At 40.7% G+C, this 17914-nt stretch overlaps 1 protein-coding gene and 1 long non-coding RNA gene across 11 annotated transcripts in view; one reads left to right on the top strand and one right to left on the bottom strand.

Annotated features, from left to right (window-relative positions):
• EPC1 (enhancer of polycomb 1) overlaps positions 1-17914 on the bottom strand; it is a 92398-nt gene that overhangs the window by 65724 nt on the left and 8760 nt on the right. Inside the window, exon 1 of one of the 4 annotated variants that reach the window (XM_077896889.1) lies at positions 1451-1887. The exons of 1 other annotated variant lie outside the window; for it this stretch is intronic. In XM_077896889.1, the coding sequence (XP_077753015.1) occupies positions 1451-1603 (153 nt within the window). In that variant the 5' untranslated portion in view covers positions 1604-1887. Of the gene's footprint in view, positions 1-1450; positions 1888-17914 lie in introns of those variants that run through there. 2 more of the 4 variants (XM_077896884.1, XM_077896886.1) reach the window with 2 other exon arrangements.
• Positions 2051-17914, top strand: part of LOC144313706 (uncharacterized) — a 151998-nt gene continuing 136134 nt past the window's right edge. For 3 of the 7 annotated variants that reach the window (XR_013379331.1, XR_013379329.1, XR_013379328.1), the window contains exon 1: positions 2058-2492. This is a non-coding gene — a long non-coding RNA (uncharacterized LOC144313706). Of the gene's footprint in view, positions 2493-17914 lie in introns of all 7 variants that reach the window. The other 4 variants (XR_013379327.1, XR_013379325.1, XR_013379326.1 and 1 more) reach the window with 3 other exon arrangements.

Genomic DNA, 17914 nt, shown 5'->3' with positions numbered 1-17914 from the left:
AGACAATCTCTACTACATACTTATCACTTAGCTAATCTCTGTAAAGTTAGATTCAGCACACTACCCTCAACAGTAACATTCAACTGTCACAGCTATTTTACTTTAAAAGGTTAAATAACCCAAACCGTTTAAACAGCTTTATTTTCAAAAATCAACATTACAAAGCATAATTTCTACATTTGAAATTCTTACAGTACCAAGTAGAAGTATTACAGTACAATTTTCCACAAGATTGTAGCACACAAATCCAGGACTCCTTCACTTCCTTCCACTGTCAGTACCCTGCACCCTGTTTAAGTGGCTGCACCTGAAAACCAAGGTATGCGATTCCTTGGGGTTAGGAGCCGTCAAGCATCTGGGGGTGAGAGGAAGAGTCTATTACCCCTGGGTCTGAACCCGGTTTCCACGACACGGTAAAGCCGCCACGGTGGTAAAATGTCAATGAGCTGCCAACAGTCAATACTGGAGCCCCCCGCCCCGACAGGCATGGCCAGCGCTCACACTTCTAAACGCACCAACTTTAGTTCGGTATCGACCAGGAAGGACCCCCTCTCGAAATCTAGGTCTATAACGTCTTAAATCGGGTCTTTTCTTCCCCTATGTCGAGAAACCAGAAAGAAGGCGAACTGACACTTTATTATTTTTTTTTAAAAAAAGGCAATAATACAGTTCCAGGCTTTAGAAGACCTACGCACCCCAAGAGGAGCCTGCAACAGAGTCTCCCGAGATGGAAGGAAAAATTCAGGGACGGTTTATCAGCCTCCGACTAACCGGACTCGGGGAGGAAGGAGGGCAGACTCCCAGACAGAGACTACAGAAAGCCAGGGTCCTCCCCTCCGACAGTCAGGCGTCCCGGCGCACACCCGGGACCCCCGGCATGCTGCTGCGGGGCGGGGGACCCCCGGACCTAGACCTCGGAGCCCGGCTATCTACACCACCTGCCCCCGGAGCCTGGAGCCTGGAACCCGCGCTCCCCAGCGCCGGCCGCGCGCGCGCGCGCGCGGAGGCCCAGGCGGCCCTGGAACGCCACCCAGCGGCCTGCGGAGGGGCTGCAGGCGGGCGCACCGCGGCTCCCGGCTCCCGCACCCCCACCGCCGCCCAGCCCGCTCCCCTCTCCGGATGCACAAGGCCCAGCCCAACAACTAACACCACAAAATGGCTGCCGGCAGCTCCGTCACGTGACCCCTTTGTGCCTTTCGGGCTCCCGAACTCCGCGGGACCCGGGGACAAGCGGCCGGGATCGGCGGGTGGCCTTCGAGGGGGCCCCGCCGGGCCGCAGCGGCCGGGGGTCGAGGCCGGGGGCGAGCGGGGGGAGGCCCGGCCGGCGACCGGAGTCGGCGGCGAGGAGAAGATGGCGGCCATTTTGTGAGGGTCTGCTGCTCCGCCGCCGCCGCAGGCAGCAGAGGGAGCGGGGCCTGGCGCCGGGTCGGACAGGGGAGTTAACACGTACCGACTCCTCTTCCTTCTCCATTCCGGTGGGCATCTGCGGCACGGCCCGGTTTATCGAGGCGTATTCGTGCAGGTCGGGCAGATCCTCACAGCGGAACACCGGCAGCGGCTTCGAGGCGTCTAGCGCCCGCGCCCGAAACGACAGTTTACTCATCTCAGGCGCAGCAGATACCTCTCCGCTCTGGGGAAACGGCCCCGGCCAGCGGGATCATGGAGAACCGGGGGTTCGGTCCCCACTCGCCTGCCGCTGCCGGGGACTTGAGGGGCGGAGCGCGGGGCCCGCCGTCCGGGCACTCACAGCCGCCGGGAGGGTGGGAGGCTGTGCCGCTCCGCGCCTCGCTCGCTCGCTCTCTTCAATACGCCATGGCCAACATGGCGGACATTAAAACTCCACTGTGCGCTCTTCAGCCAACCCCAGCCATTCCCCACACTGCATCGCGCAGCGGCGCGGGCACGCGGGGGGGGGGGGGAGCGCGGGCTCGAGGCCGGCGCCGGCACGGAGCGCGCGTCCCGCCAACCCCCGGCGCCCGCCGGCCTCGCCGCTCGCCGCCCGCCGCCCGCCGCCCGCCGCTCCCTCTCGGCGCTCGCGGCCCCCGCCCTCTGCGGCCCGCAGGCAGGCGGACGGGCGTTCGGGCCTCCGTTCCCTCCCTCCTCCCCGGTGCCCCGGTCCGACAGGCGGAGGTGCAGGCAAACCACCCGCACCGGCACGCCGGCCGAGCGAGGGGCCGCGGCGGGACCACTGCGGGCGCTGCCTCAGCCCCGGGCACCTGTCACCCCGAGCGGCCGGCGGGGGCGGGGAGACGCCGAGGCCGCGGCGCCCTCGGGGGTCAGCGGGCGCGCCCCCCGGGCGGACCCGCTGGGGGAACGCAGGTCTTCAAGGGGAAGATGCAAACGACGGTAGGGGCAGGATGCCACTTGGGGCGAACTTTCACAGCGATGATCTTTACGTCTAATGAGGCTCTGGGTTGTCTCTGACGGGCTCCTTGCTCGGTTCCCATCTCTCGGGCTCCATGGAAGCGGGAGGCAGCCTACTCTGCTCCAAAGTAGGTGTGGGGTTTGTTTGTTTTTGTTTTTAATCTTGCATTTTATCTACCTAGATTCGCTCTTTTATTGTAACCGAAGCAAAAGGAGTTATTATCGGACCCTGTCACCTTAAGGGAAAAAAATGTAAAGACCTACTTCAAAATGTTAGAGTCAATTAGTTATATGTACCTTACAATTTTGTGTTTGTTTTCTGGAAGAAAATGCTGCTTCAACAGAGCCATGGGTTCACACTTAGCATTTGTCCTCTGAAAAACTTTATAAAATTGAATCATACAAAGACCTGTAGTGCTTCTGCCAAAAAAAAAAAAAAAAAAAAAGCGGGGGGGGGGGGGTTGAAACTGTAATATTATTATAAGAGGTTTAGATGGATGTGGTTTGTATAACACATGAAAATTGGTATCTAGAAAGGTCTTTCCGTGAGATATTTTAAAAATCTAGAAAGACCGTTGGGGTGGGTTTCACAGGCTTGCCAACAAGTACTCAAACATTCACTGAGATACAGAAATGGTTTATTAGTCTGCTTTTCCCCTTGGGGGCTACAGAGTAAAAATAATCACTATTCTGAAATACTGGGTTAGATAGGAACTGTTCCTGGCTTCAAGCACATACATAGGCAGACTTCTACCTTTCAGGTTACCATGTGGGCAGAAGACACTGAGTGCGTAGATCACAGTTCTAAAAAATTACCCTAGAACTCTAACAGTGGCAACTAACCTCTGTGAGGCCGAGCGACTTTCATCTACATTTCCTATACTAAGTAAGACTGCATTTATTCAATAAACAAACATTTGGTGAATCCTCCCGGCCTTCTAAGTATGCTGCTGATTACCTGTCACCCACAGAACTCGTGGAAAAGGACCTAGAGATGACCACGGCCACATGTGAAGCTTAATGATGGAAGTGCAGGCCATTGTGAGAAGAGGCAGGAGTGGCACCCAGTCCACACGCAGTGACTCTTACGAAAGCATTCAAGGAAGGTTTTCTGGAGATGATATCTGAGTCAAATTGTGTAGGATATATAGGAGTTAACCTTGTCAAAAAATGCAGTGAAGAAAAGTATATTCAGCGAGGGAAGCAGCAGGTGCAAAGGCAGCCACGAGAGCCCATGTCAAATTATGGGAGCCTCAAAATTGCCAACCATACTGTGACTAGACGCCTCTTTAGGCAGGTTTAAGAGTTCCAACTCAATATTATATTGTAGTCCTCTCCAGCATACAATGCTAGATTTCTGAAAATCCTACAAGTAGACTTCTGTTGGCTTTACAAAAGACTTCATAAAGTCTTTACAGACTTTATAGACTAAGACTTTATAGAACAAACTAGGGTCTTAAGTTATGAGTGAACCACCAAGGGAACAAATATATGTATTTTTAAGCGGCATTAAAATAACAGCTTATGGGGTTATTTTTCTACATCCCTACTAGCACTGTACAAATCAGGTCCTTGTTCTCTAGAAATTCTAGAATCATACTCCATGGCAAGTTTGGAGAGATGCTTACAGGTTAAGCTTGCCTTTTTGCAAATAATATGCCTGCTGAGTGACATTTTGCAGACTCCCAGTCCTACTGGTTCCCTAAGGACCCAAAGGCTGGAATCCCAAACCTCATACTGAATTCACTTCCCTCCCCACTAAGGGTCAGGAGTACATCAGGTTTAAATGTAGGGAATACAAGAAAGATTGTGATAAAGGGATACCCAGTTAACCAAATGACCAGTACAAGGCAGTATGGTGAAGGATAGTGCTATGAAGTTCAGAAGAAAAAGGCAGTTCCAGCAGCACTGATCATGGAGGGGATAGCATGTGATTTGGTTGTGAAGGATAACATACTCCAGTTGGCAATGGCAATGAACTAGTAGAAGATAGAGTATTGATGGGAAAAAGAAACTGTAAGAACAAAACAGTGAGAGGAGGCAAACCTAGCTGGTATGTGAAGGTAAGGAGGTTTATTTGGCCAGAGTTCAGTAGGAGACTCCAATAACAAACCAGGTAAGGGTAAAACAGGTAAGAACTTGGGTTGAGGGAGTAGGAGCAGAAAGTTAAAGAGATAAAAGTTTTAATCGTCATTATGATTACTCAAAATATCATCATGCTGAAATATGCTTCATTTCAATTTATACTGAATACAGAACTTTTGCTGAAAACACAACAAAGAATGTGTGAAATGCAACTGCTCTGGCACTGCAGTTTGCTATATATAATAAACCTGAAATACGGTTCTGAATTTTAGTTCATGGCCAATATGTGTCTGAGTCTTATTATTTATTCTTGGAAATTGTACCCAGGATTCATTTCCTTATTTCCATTCCCATCATCTTAACCATAGTCCCAGCTCTCATCACTTCCTGTCTAGAAGCGACCTACAATCCAATTCATCCTTTGTTCATGCATTCTTTCGATAAACTGATATTAACCACCTACTTTACAGAAAGCTGCAGGTACTCTCATAATGGCTAGTGGTGACCCGTAGTAGCTGGAAGAAACTTGGTTTCATGGGGATATGAGGAACAACAGGGGTTCATAATGCATGCCACAAAATCAGTGTGCCTAAATCCCCATTCCATATGTATCCTCCCTTACCCAAGTCACTTATTTATATCTGCTCTTTATTTTGCCCATTAGAAAAAGCCAATTTTTTATTATTTTATTTTATTTTATTTCTTTTTTGGTATGGTTGCTAGGGCCTCAAAACTTTGTCCAACCTCGTTTCCTGCTATTGCCTAAAACAAACTCTTCACTCTGGCTGCTAAGTCTCATCACCATCTTTAGAAATCATCAAGCAGGTCTTTCCTGCCTCTGGATTTTCTTTCTTTTCTTTCTTTCTTTTCTTTCCTTCTTTCTTTTCTTTCTTTCTTTCTTATAGTCACAGAGAGAGAGAGAGAGAGAGAGGCAGAGACACAGGCAGAGGGAGAAGCAGGCTCCATACACCGGGAGCCCGACGTGGGATTTGATCCCGGGTCTCCAGGATCGCGCCCTGGGCCAAAGGCAGGCACCAAACCGCTGCGCCACCCAGGGATCCTGTGCCTCTGGATTTTCATTCGTTCCTTTCTCTCTATTCTCCCTGTCTGGCTTCAGATTGACCATATATTTCTAGCTACTGAAATGCCACCTCACAGGAAAGTTTGGAAGATTCAATAAAACAATCCATGTAAATCCATGGTCTCTGACCCACAGTAAACCTTCAGTAGTTGTAAACTGTTATTATCCTTCAATATCTAATTCAAATATCATGTCCTCCATGAAATTCTGACTACTTAATTACTCTGGGTTCTAATTTCCTAATCGGAAGAGTGAGTGAGTGGTTAGGCGAGTTCAAAATCATTCTTAAACCTACACCATTCTTTCTCATCTCTGAACTCCTATTACACTTTCAATCAGTAAGAATAATAACCACCATTTACTATGTGCCAGGCAATGCAGAAGTACATTTTAAATGCATTATCTCATTTAATTTTTATTGAGTTCTATGAGATCTTTCCTGTGAGAGAGGCTGCAAGACCTGCCTGTGGTCACACAAGGCTGGTGAGCAGCAAAGCTGAGGCTGAAATCCCTGATGTCTGATTCCAGAGTGAAGCACACATAACCAGATTATAAAGTGAAGTGAGGAGTGAACTAGAAGTGAGGAAAAAGAGATGTTGAATATGGCCTACCCTTTCAAGAGGCTTGGCAATGAAGGGAGGAGAGGCAGAGTCAAAGGGGTAGCTATCTGGGTCACAGATTTTGTTGTTTCTGAAGGGGGGAAAGATGTGGCCATGTTTGTATACTGAAAGCAAATGTAAATGGATTAACTTTAGACATTCCTCTGCGTTCCTCTGAGGCAGGAAGGAAGGAGGGCAAGAAATAGTGATCCAAAGGATAGTGATCCAAAGAAGTTAAACTCTCTTTGATGGGACAATAAGATTTAAAAAATCATGATGCCAGTTCTGCTCGCAAGAATCTAGATTCTCCATTCCTTTAAGTATTCAACAAATATTGATTGCAGGTTTACTAAGAACTAGGTAAAAAAAAAAAAAAAAAAAAAAAAAAAAACTAGGTAAAGCAGTTTGTGCTGCAGAACAATGATAAATAAGACATGATCCCTATAGCCTCGCAGAGCTAGTAATAAAGTGAGATATTGCCTTTACATTTAATTGGGAAAATATGAAATTCATTTTTTTAAAATGTGTGAATGGATAATCTCAACATGAGACAGTGATACAGTGCCATAATGGAAAGCATTGTGCAAAAGCACTAAAGACTGACAATACATTTTCACTTCAAGTTATCATTTTTAACTGCTTTTTATTTTCATGATAAGCTATATATAATGAAATGGCACCAAAGAATTCTTCCAATATAAAATGTAGGAAAATTAAAAACTGGAAACTCACTCATGTGTTTCCCCCCACCCCTGGAAATATAGAACTGCAATATATTTAATACAGTGTCGAAGAAACAATACCTGAACTAATTTATTTACAGAGTTGATTTATACATGGAATTCTGTACACAATATTTAAGGTCTAGCTTTGATATATTCAGAATATAACCAGAAATAATTTATCTCTACCTTAAAAGAATAAAGAACAAGTTATTAATCTTAGAAAACTGTAGCAGGATGGATTTAAAGTTATTTCATTTCACCTTCATCCCCAATACAAACTTTAACCAAAATAAAAAAAAAAAAAGGAAAAAAAAAACAAAAAACAAATTGGGCTTGTTTGAGAATGAATTAGAATATTTTTAATAATTCATAAAGTGGTGCCAGCAGTATTGAAATTTAAAACTTAAAGATAATAAAATATATCTTATTGTGTAATTTAAAATACTAAATTTAAACAAAATCTACCTTGATCACAGCAAGAATTTTGCCAGAATTTAGACCACACCCCCTAGAAACAAAAAAGGTGATTAACCATTAACCAGTTTTAGGACTTGGGTTCCTTAATTCCCAGGTCCCATACATCATCTGGTCTCCCCCTCCTCCCAATTGTGGTAGGCAGTTGATGAGGCCTCTATGGCATCATGTTAACAAGGATACTACTAGGCTACCTGATGCATGATGCCGTTGGATGCGTAAGTGGGAGTCATAAATGGGAAATCATTTGAAACTTGAACAATAACAACCTAGTAACTTTACAGGAATGTCATGCATTCCACAATTAATTTGCCAGAAAAACAAAAGTCCATCTTAGAAAACAAGGAAAGAGGTGCCTGGGTGGCTCAGTCGGTTTAGGGTCTGCCTTGGGCTCAGGTCGTGATCCTGGGGTCCCCAGATCCAGTTCACATGGGAGGGAGGCAGCCTGCTTCTCCCTCTGCCCCTCACCCTGCTCATGCTCTCTTTTTCTCTCTCTCCCTCAAATAAATAAATAAAATCTTTTTTTTAATAAATAAAATCTTTAAAAAGAATGAAAAGAAAACAAGGAAAATTGAAGAACTAAAGATAAATATTTAAAAAAATATTTGGTAGTACTTATATAAACTGAATTTTGTTAAATTACTATTAACCCGTTTAATCCAATGACTGGCACTAATTGACAGACTGCTGTGTATATCCCAGGTGTGTGTTAGTGCAAGGTTGTAAGGGGCAAGGGCATAAATATGAGAGTTGGGAGAGAGACCAGAGGAGGGGGCCAAGGGGGGAGGAGAGGGAGGGAACGGGAAGGTAGGATAACCTTTGGTGCCTTACAGTCTGAGCACATAAAATATACTATACCTTGAGCATTAGTTTTACTAAGCAACATATACAAATCAGTATGGGATAAATGGTACATGGGATGAAGAAATGAAACTTGGAGAAACTAGAAAAACTGTTAATGAAGTAGAAATTTGTGTTGGAACGCTTAAGACAAAATTATTAGTGTGTGGTAGACAAAAAAAGATTGACAGGGAAGAAGGCTTTCAAGAGAGACTTTTGTGAGTTACTATTGCTTCTATGACCCAAGGAAAGAGATCATTTTCCTTTTGAAACTCAGGGCCCAGAATTATCTTCTCTATTACCTACGACGTTAGTATTAGTGAAATTAAAGTTTCACTTTGACTCTATTCTTCTTTATGATACCGTGAGTAACCATTGTGCCAGTTACTTAGATAAGCACCCTAAATCCAGTTTCTCCTCTCTTCCAAAATAGGAAGGGAAAGTGAGTGATTTCAGCCCCAAGGAGTAAGATTATAGGTGTGAAGAATGATTCATGGAGTGAGAAGAGAAGGACATGGAGGACAGAGCTGGAGGAACACCAACATCTAGGAGACAGCAAAGGAACAGGAGCCAGGAAGAGAATGGAGATGCAGGGACGCAAGGCTGGGAGAATGAGGTCAATAATATTTCAAGGAAAACCAAAGGGGTCAATAAGGAGGACCACAAAGAGGGAGGTGATCACTGGAGATGATAGCAAGCACGACTTCTATAGGGCGCTGTGGGTGGAAAATTTACTGTGGTGAGCTGAGACGTGAATTGAAGGAGTCATAGGCTGAGTGGTGCCTGAAGCATGTTAATCAATCATTTACCAGGCAAGCCAAAGCCGAGTAAAATTTTGAAGTGATTTCCCAGTACTTTTCTGTGATACTTTAATGTTACTTGCCCACAAAGCGAGAGCACCTGGAGGCCAAAAATCAGGACATAGCCAGGGACTGAGCAGCTTTCATCAGCACCTCCCACATGAGATATAATAAAAAAGAATACATTCTATTATTTCACAACACAATCCTGGTTACAGGAGGAAGTAAAACATAGCTACCATCTTTAAAGTTGCAGAAATCAGTAAACAAAAAATCAACCCAGTCTGTTCAAATCCTTGGTGATAAGGACACTTGTCATGTCCAGATCTTAAGATTTCTTCTGAATTAAGTTTCCCAAACATTAGACTCCTCAGCCAGAAAACAACAGAAAACAAACAGGTACACTATGGTAAACATGTACTTGGATATTATATTTTGGGTTTAATTGATTTCTTTATAATCAAGTTAACATTTTGGTGTTTTTGTTTCTTCCAGTCTTTTCCGGGTTTTATTTTTCTTTTGCTTGTTTTGTAATATTGGAATAATACTGAATATTGTTTTGTGGCCCTCACTTCTAAATATAATCTGAGAATATTGTCACCTCATTAAATGTCTTTAAGATTATTTTTTGACAGATACTTATCCTATGAATATGCAATAACTCATTTAAGCATACCCTCTTCAGGGACATTTATAAAGTATACTGATGTTTCTTTATTATTACAAGAATACATACTGCCTTAGTAGAACATTTAAAATAAACAATGAGTTTGAATTTTCATAGCTTGAGACACAGAACAAATGTTTGCTGTTATTTATTTTACATTTTTAAAAAATGCATTTATTTATTTGGGGGCGGGGCAGTGTGTGCAAGCAGGGAAGAGGGAGAAGGAGAGAAAGAACCCTCAAGCAGACTCTCTGCTGAGCATGGGGCCTGGCTCAGAGCTGATCCCAGGACCCTGAGATCATAACCTGAGCTGAAACCAAGAGCTGGATGCTCACTGACTGAATCACCCAGGCATCCCTCTGTTCTCTGAATAACAATAGTGCTAAGTCTACACAAATTAAGGTTAACAATTTTACTGTCATTCTGAGTTGATGGCAAATATAGGTCTTAAATATCTTAAATATCAATATTTAAGGTCTAAAATTGAAGCATTTCTTCCGAGATGTTAAGCATTTTTCTTCTTCTTCTTTTTTTTTTTTTTTTAATTTATGATAGTCACACACACACAGAGAGAGAGAGAGAGAGGCAGAGACACAGGCAGAGGGAGAAGCAGGCTCCATGCACCAGGAGCCCGACGTGGGATTCAATCCCGGGTCTCCAGGATCGCGCCCTGGGCCAAAGGCAGGCGCTAAACCACTGCGCCACCCAGGGATCCCTTTTTTTTTTTTTTTTTTTAAAGATTTTATTTATTTATTCATGAGAGAGAGAGAGAGGCAGAGACATAGGCAGAGGGAGAAGCAGGCTCCCTGTGGGGAGCCTGATGTGGGACTCGATCCCAGGACCCTGGAATCACACCCTGAACCAAAGGCAGATGCTCAACCACTGAGCCACCCAGGTGCCCCAGTTTAGCATTTTTCAAAAGCATGATCCATAAAACAATCCCAGAGTGTATACTCTGAGATGAAGTACATAGTTACATACAAAACCAGTGAGTTAGAAAAATACTATTTTATCTTTCTTTTAAAAATAGGTCTGGGCTCACAATGCATAGAATCAGGACAGAAAATAAATCTATTTACTAATGCTTATCACAGTATTTTTGAAATTTCTCTAACCATGCAACCCCTTTCTATGTACTATCAATCATTCATTATCTTTAATTCTGTGAAAGCACACTTTGGAAAATTCTGATCTAGGCAATTCAAGGAAATGAAAGTTTTTCTGATCAAGTTATTCTTTTAATTGATGAAGTCTGACATATGAACTTTGAAAGAAGTACAAAGATCTCATAAATGTAAAGTACCATCCTTATTACCAGTTAAGATTTCTATCCTGTGAAACAGTGCAAAATAAAATAGGTTTTTATACTTCTATAAAACTGAACAGAGTTCTGACACAGAATTAAGCAGATTGCTATACTTTAGCAATATATTTGGTATTTAATACCAAAATATTAACCAAATTAACCAAAATGTTTAGCTACATTTCTTTCCAAAATTTTTTTCTTTCAAAAAGAACATGGTGAACCACTTTGATCCAGACTTTTATTCTAACTCAAACTCTGGTTTCTCCATCCATAATATAGGAATCAATGGAATCTATCATGTAGGTTGATACACTGATTCAGTAAAATCACGAATGCATACTCTTTATCATGGACCCGACACAAAAATAACGCTCAATAAACATGAGCTATTTTTACAGGACACTTTAATCCTATTTTATCCTATAGATTGTTTTATTTTTCTGATTCCACCCCCCCCCCGACCCCTACCTCCACCCCCTGTATATACAGTATAAAGCGCTAAGTCAACAAAACAAAGCCAAGTTAAACATGTCCTCAAATGAAATCAAAGACCAACAAAATATCTATCTACCTACATTTGAGTGTACCTACATATATACTTTATATAACTAAGTTATATAAAATATACTCATCTCCTTGAATTTTTTGTTTCCCTTTAATAGCTTTGTATCATTCCTATGTTTAAATCTACAAAGAGCTCTGCTACGCACTCCCCCACACAGCAAATTGCCAAATGATTCATCAGGTGGCTGCCAGTGACGGCTCAATCTCCAAATCTGGTCAAGCAAGCTCCCCAAGGGGTCAGGGCCTCTCTGATACAGGCTGCTACTGTTTCCCTTAGGGTGAGTACTTTGTGTAAAAACAGTCAAATCATAAGTAACATTTTGCATTCAAAATAGCAACATGGAAAAAACAAAAACAAAAAAACAAAAAAAAAAAAACAAAATAGCAACATGGTACAGTGAGACACAGCATTATGTAGTGAAAGGAACACTGGCTTCCATGTTTGAAGAGCTGGATGCTAATCTATGTCTACCATTTACCAGCAGTATGACCCTATAGAAATGATTTAATTTGAGCCTAAATTCTTAGTCTAAATAATGCTTGTTTTTCTTTTTTAGGCCATTACAATAAACAAATAAGATAATATAATGAAAAATCTTTGACATCTGCAAATACAAATATTAAGGAAGAATATATTATTTCAATTTCATGGCAGTTGCTACGAAGAACATACATATACATGCCCCCAAATAACACATTGGAACAGAAAATCTATGACCTATCCAAATCTTGCAGCTGATCACAGCAGATCTGATTGTGGACTAGGGTGCTTTTAACATTTCCATAAATTGGGAATCTTTAACACAACACTGAGATTCACCCATTTTATATTTCAATAACCCTTTTTCACTCCTTTTAATTTGCCTGGCCATATGTTTTTTCAGTTATTCTAAAGAGTGTCTAGCACAAAATAGAAGTTTATAAAATCTATAGTATGTTTGAATTGTTCTAAGAAACATATCTGTATTACAATTTTTACAATTATAAATTTTTATAATTTAATGTATTTTTCTCAAAATTTTCTCATCACTTTATTTAGAACAGAAAACCAATAAAAATGTTTTTTTTTTCCCCTGAATCCCCCCCCCCCCCCCCAATTTTAAAAGCAGCTTTCTGGGCAGCCCAGGTGGCTCAGCAGTTTAGTGCCGCCTTCAGCCCAGGGTGTGATCCTGGAGACCTGGGATCAAGTCCCACGTTAGACTCCTTGCATGGAGCCTGCTTCTCCCTCTGCCTGTTTCTGTTCCTCCCTCTCTCTCTCCCTCTGTGCGTCTTTCATGAATAAATAATATCTTAAAATAAATAAATAAAAGCAGCATTCCAAGTTTTTAACAGATAACATGCTAAGAAAACAAATGGCTAAAGTGTAGTGGTTGGAACACTAGATCCATAGTCAGACATGATCTGGGTTTTGTAGCTCTGTAAACTTAAATAAAATTATTAACTTCTGTGCGTTGCAGTTTTCTCCTCTGCAGCATGGAGATAGTTCATATTTCCAAGTATTGTTTGGAATAGATAAAGAAGTCATGTAAGCAAATTTACTGAGTTCTTACTTTGGCTGGGTGCTTTACATGCACTATCTTGTTTAATCCCTACAAAATGTTATCAGCTTCAGTACCTGTCATTATATGTAGTAAGATTTCAGTAATTATTCTTAGATAATACTATTTCATTAAAAAGCTGAGCATTTTTCTCAAAGAAAAATTAAGGAATAGTTGTCAGTATAGGGTAGGAAGGTGGTTGCCCTTGAGTATGCTGGACCAGGTCTTTACTACTTTCATTTTGACATACATGCTAAACTGGGTTTACACTGGCTGTTTAGTCCTTTCTTTGAACAGAAATACTCAAAACCCAAACTTTTTTTTTTAAGATTTTATTTATTTATTCATAAAAGAGACAGAGAGAGAGGCAGAGACATAGGCAGAGGGAGAACCAGGCCCCCCACGTGGAAACTGATGCCGGATGCCAGGATCATGACTTGAGCCAAAGGCAGACGCTCAACCACTGAGCCACCCAGGCATCCCATAACCCAAACTTTCTTTTTTTTTTTTTTTTTTTTTTTTTTATTTATGATAGTCACAGAGAGAGAGAGAGAGAGAGAGGCAGAGACATAGGCAGAGGGAGAAGCAGGCTCCATGCACCGGGAGCCTGATGTGGGATTCGATCCCGGGTCTCCAGGATCGCGCCCTGGGCCAAAGGCAGGCGCCAAACCGCTGCGCCACCCAGGGATCCCCCCATAACCCAAACTTTCAAAAGGAAATGCTATCCAAATGAAAAAGTGTTCCTTCTTGAATAATTTTTCGAACCCTATCTTTTGCCTTCCATTCACAAAAGTGCTAGCATGTACACATAATATACATATACACATTTCTTTTATCAGGCTTGTAGCGGACACTATTATGTGTCTCTTTAGTACCTACTTCCATTCTTTCATCTTAATAGAACTCTCTGCCTTTATTTTCTTGGGTTGTTCAGAATCTGTGCTGCTTCAAATAAACTTTCATGGTCTACTTGAAAAATAATTGTTCTTCAGGAATAATTTTGAACTATATTCTGTCTAATGGTCTTTGTTAAAATTCTATTTTGTTAATTCTCAGTGGGAATAAAAACAACTATTTTAAATGTAGAGAAACGAATAACTTTCTAACAGTACTGCCTTTAGCATGTGGGTTTTTTAAGACTATTTTTAGAAAGAAAAGGTTTAAAAACTTTTTTTCAACTGATTTTTTAAAAAGATTCTATTTATTTATGAGAGAAAGAGAGAAGAGAGAGCATGAATGGAAAACTGGGGAGGGTTGGGTAGGGTAGGGTTGGGGGGAGCCTGACTGGGCCTGGATCCCAAGACCCTAGGATCATGACTTGAACCAAAGGCAGACACTCAACCAACTAAGTGTCCCAGGCACCCCAGGAAGGAAAAGGTTTTAAGCCATGTTACATTTTTATAATTGAGTCATCAATAAATTAAAATTTAAAAATAAGCCATGCTTGGCTATATCATCTGTATTGAGTGGTAATTTATGAACATTTTATGTTAAAAGATGTAGCTTCCAATTCTACTTCTACCACCAGCTAGCTGTTTAATCTTGATCTAAATGTCCCTTGGCCTCAGTCTCAACTTTGAAAACAAGGACTAGGACTTGATGATACCTCCCATCTTTTCCAATTGTCAAATTTTATGAATATCTCCCCTTATCTAACTGTTGATAGAAAAAAAATGAGGATATATGACATTTTTTAAATGTGAAAAGCTAAGAAAAGATCATTAAATTTGAGGTTATGATTTCTATATTGATTATGCCTTTAGTGTTTCCTGGCTATATGTTTACATAGTATAGAAAGCTCCTATGAAGAATGTTAGGAGCAAATAACATCCTGGAAGCTATGCCCTAGGGAGAATAAATTCACTGAGTGAGTGGTAATGCTCTGTTAGTTAGTTGATAATTAGTAACACTTTGATGCTTAAACAAAAAGTTCTTAGAGGATGCTTAGTAAAAATAGCTTTGCCATAAATATGGTCAAATATGAACTGAGGAAAAAACATATGAACTGAGAAATCCATGTAGCTTATAAATTTATCATTAAAACTGGAAAATAAAGATTCAGAATTAATATCAAAAGAAAGAGACAAACTTCAGAACAAAAGTTGAAGCAGAAATAATAATTCTAGTAGTAAAAGATCAGCAATTAGCCTGAAATTCTCATTGTAAAAGAGCATGGAATTTCTATGTAATAAATTAAGAAAATAACACAATACTATTATGTAGGCACTGAAAAAAATACCAAGTAGCAACAACCAGTACAATAATAGTAACAATTTAACCACTTTCACAATTTGAAAAGTATGATGAAAGGATGAAGAGTACATTTAAATCTAACATCAAAAAACTAGATTGCGTTTCATATACTTTAATAAGTTTTCCCTGTGTTGTTTCAATTATTGGGCCCTGTGTCCGAGCAAGCATCTTATGATGAACCATGGGAGATACAAAAGAAAAAGGTGTTACTTCCCTTAATGGGCTTAGTTCTTGTACAAACACCAGGGCATGACCTGTGTGTATATCCTGGTAATCCTGGTTTGAAAGGTAACATTTTAAAGAATTTTTTTTTATTTTTATATTTTCAGATTTACAAATGATTGAAATAAAATATACAGGAAATGCTTCATAAATTTATAAAGTCATTTGTTTTCATCTCCTTTCATGATATTTAAGGAATAGTTTTCAGGTAAACTATCTTTTGTTTTTTTGTTTTTTTTAAGATTTATTTATTTTAGAGAGAGCACACATAAGCAGGAAGGGCAGAGGGAAGAGAGAATCTTAAGCTGACTCCTCACTGCACATGGAGCCTGACCTGGGGCTTGATCCCATGACCCTTACATTACATCATGACCTGAGCCAAAACCAAGGGTCGGATGCTTAACTGACTGCAACACCCCAAGCCCCTCAGGTAAATTACCTTAAACCAAAAGTTTATTCATCATTTCAGATTTTCCTTAATGAAGGGAGAAATCAATATTCAACAATCATGGAATAGTCAGACAACAATTTAATGGGGCATTTAAAGTGACAAGTAGAACATACCATGTCAATACATGGAAAGAAGCATATACAGAAAGGTGAAATAAGGGAACAGGGATCACAGCCTCCTAAACATGCGTGATGGGCATTGAGAAAATCATGAAGGAACAAATAGAAAGTTTCTCTGTGTGTAATATATGAGAAGTATACGTCTTCCTCATGCAATGATAGAGAAATCTCTGATGGTGATTTTCTGGTGGGTGTAATGTAGCATTCACAATGGTAAATTCCAGAGCTAAAAAAGAAATCTACATGGAAACTTCTAATTTTCTACTCTTACTATCATGAGCCATCCAAACTTTTGAAAATGTTAGTAAGAGATGAAATTCTCCAGAAAAATATAATGAAATTTAATATAGAAAGTCTCAAATTTTAGATATAAAGAAAAAAATTACATTTGAAAGTCCAAACCTTCAGAAGCATACAAAGCCAAAATTTAAAATTCCATACATTTGGTATGTAAAATAGGAGGTATATTAAAATTTCTATTCATTATTTAACTAAAATTTTATTTTCAAGTGTTTCCTCTTTTTCTTTTTTTCTAATAGTTTCTTTAAAGAATGCAGTGTAGCTGAACAAGGTTACTTCAAAAAAATGTAAAACCTTTAAGAGTCATAAAGGTTTTCTAAATGAAAACCAATTGCTTTCCAATTGAAATTTAGGGATTTTCAAATTTATATGAACTCTGAAAGGAAATAATACATAGACAACTGTTCATTTCTATGCTCTCAAACAGCAATATCATTCTGCCATCAGCCTGTCTGTTACTTTTCTTTTTTCTCTTAATTTCTATTCATTTTGGGGAAAAGAATGGTAAGTTATTATTAATATAAGTAGCCTACATTATGTAAATTTATAATTGTCAAGAAATGTTACAGAAACAAATGCCCTATGCACTCTTTGGATGTTTAGTGCCCTCATGCTGCCCCCTGCTGCCTAGTGTCCACACTTAACTGAAAATGTTTCCAAACTTTTCAACCTTTGCTAATTCTCCATACTCTCCCCATCAAAATTTATCAGGCAAAAAAAAAAAAAATATCAGGCCAAAGATCCAGACTATTGAAATTTTCCTCTACTCAGGCTGGTGGGTAAATGGTAACATAAGAGCTACTTTCCTCCTACTTATCCCATCACCATTTTTTGGCTAATTACGAGCACTTGAGTTGGTGTTCTCCTGGCCATAATGACATCCAGATTCCCTAGTCCGGGACTCCAAATCCTGTGCGTGTTGGTGCCAAGCTATCATCACAGGTGCATCTCTTCCAGTCTCTAACCCCCACACATTATAGCTAACTTTCTATCCACACTGGACTTCTGGTTATTTCCAAATGCTATGTGTTTTCTGTCTTTCTTGCCTGTCCACACTGCTTTCTTTACCTGGAATGTCTTCTCTCAACTTGGACACATTGAAAGTCTATGTGTCTTTCAAGGCTCTGGTCAAAAGTTATTTTCTCCATGCAGTTTACCCCAATTCCCAACTGCTTCTCTTCTCTGTAACATGTTAAGGCTCAGCACAATGTTGGTGCTATTGTTTTTAACACAGTAGAAGCTCGGTAAGTATTTATTTAGTGAGTGAAGAGCAGGTAAAAAAGAAACCTTAATTGTTGGAAAGGCTATCTGACTTACTGACTTTTGAGAGTAGCTGCAGACAATAATGAGAGCCTCTCTAATAATGCTGCAATATCCATACACTTGAATGGACTGATCTCTTTAATTCCTATCACAGTGTGTACAGCCTATTTGGATTCCTGAAATAAGGAAGGGGTCCACCTATTGGAATAAGAGGTCAGCCTCTTAGACTTTAAAGTGCAATTCCTACAAAGTTATATGTAGTA

This window comes from Canis aureus, chromosome 5 (assembly GCF_053574225.1).
Source record: "Canis aureus isolate CA01 chromosome 5, VMU_Caureus_v.1.0, whole genome shotgun sequence".
NCBI lineage: Eukaryota > Metazoa > Chordata > Mammalia > Carnivora > Canidae > Canis > Canis aureus.
Note: the sequence above shows the minus strand (reverse complement) of the source record. Positions and strands in the feature narration are given on the sequence as shown.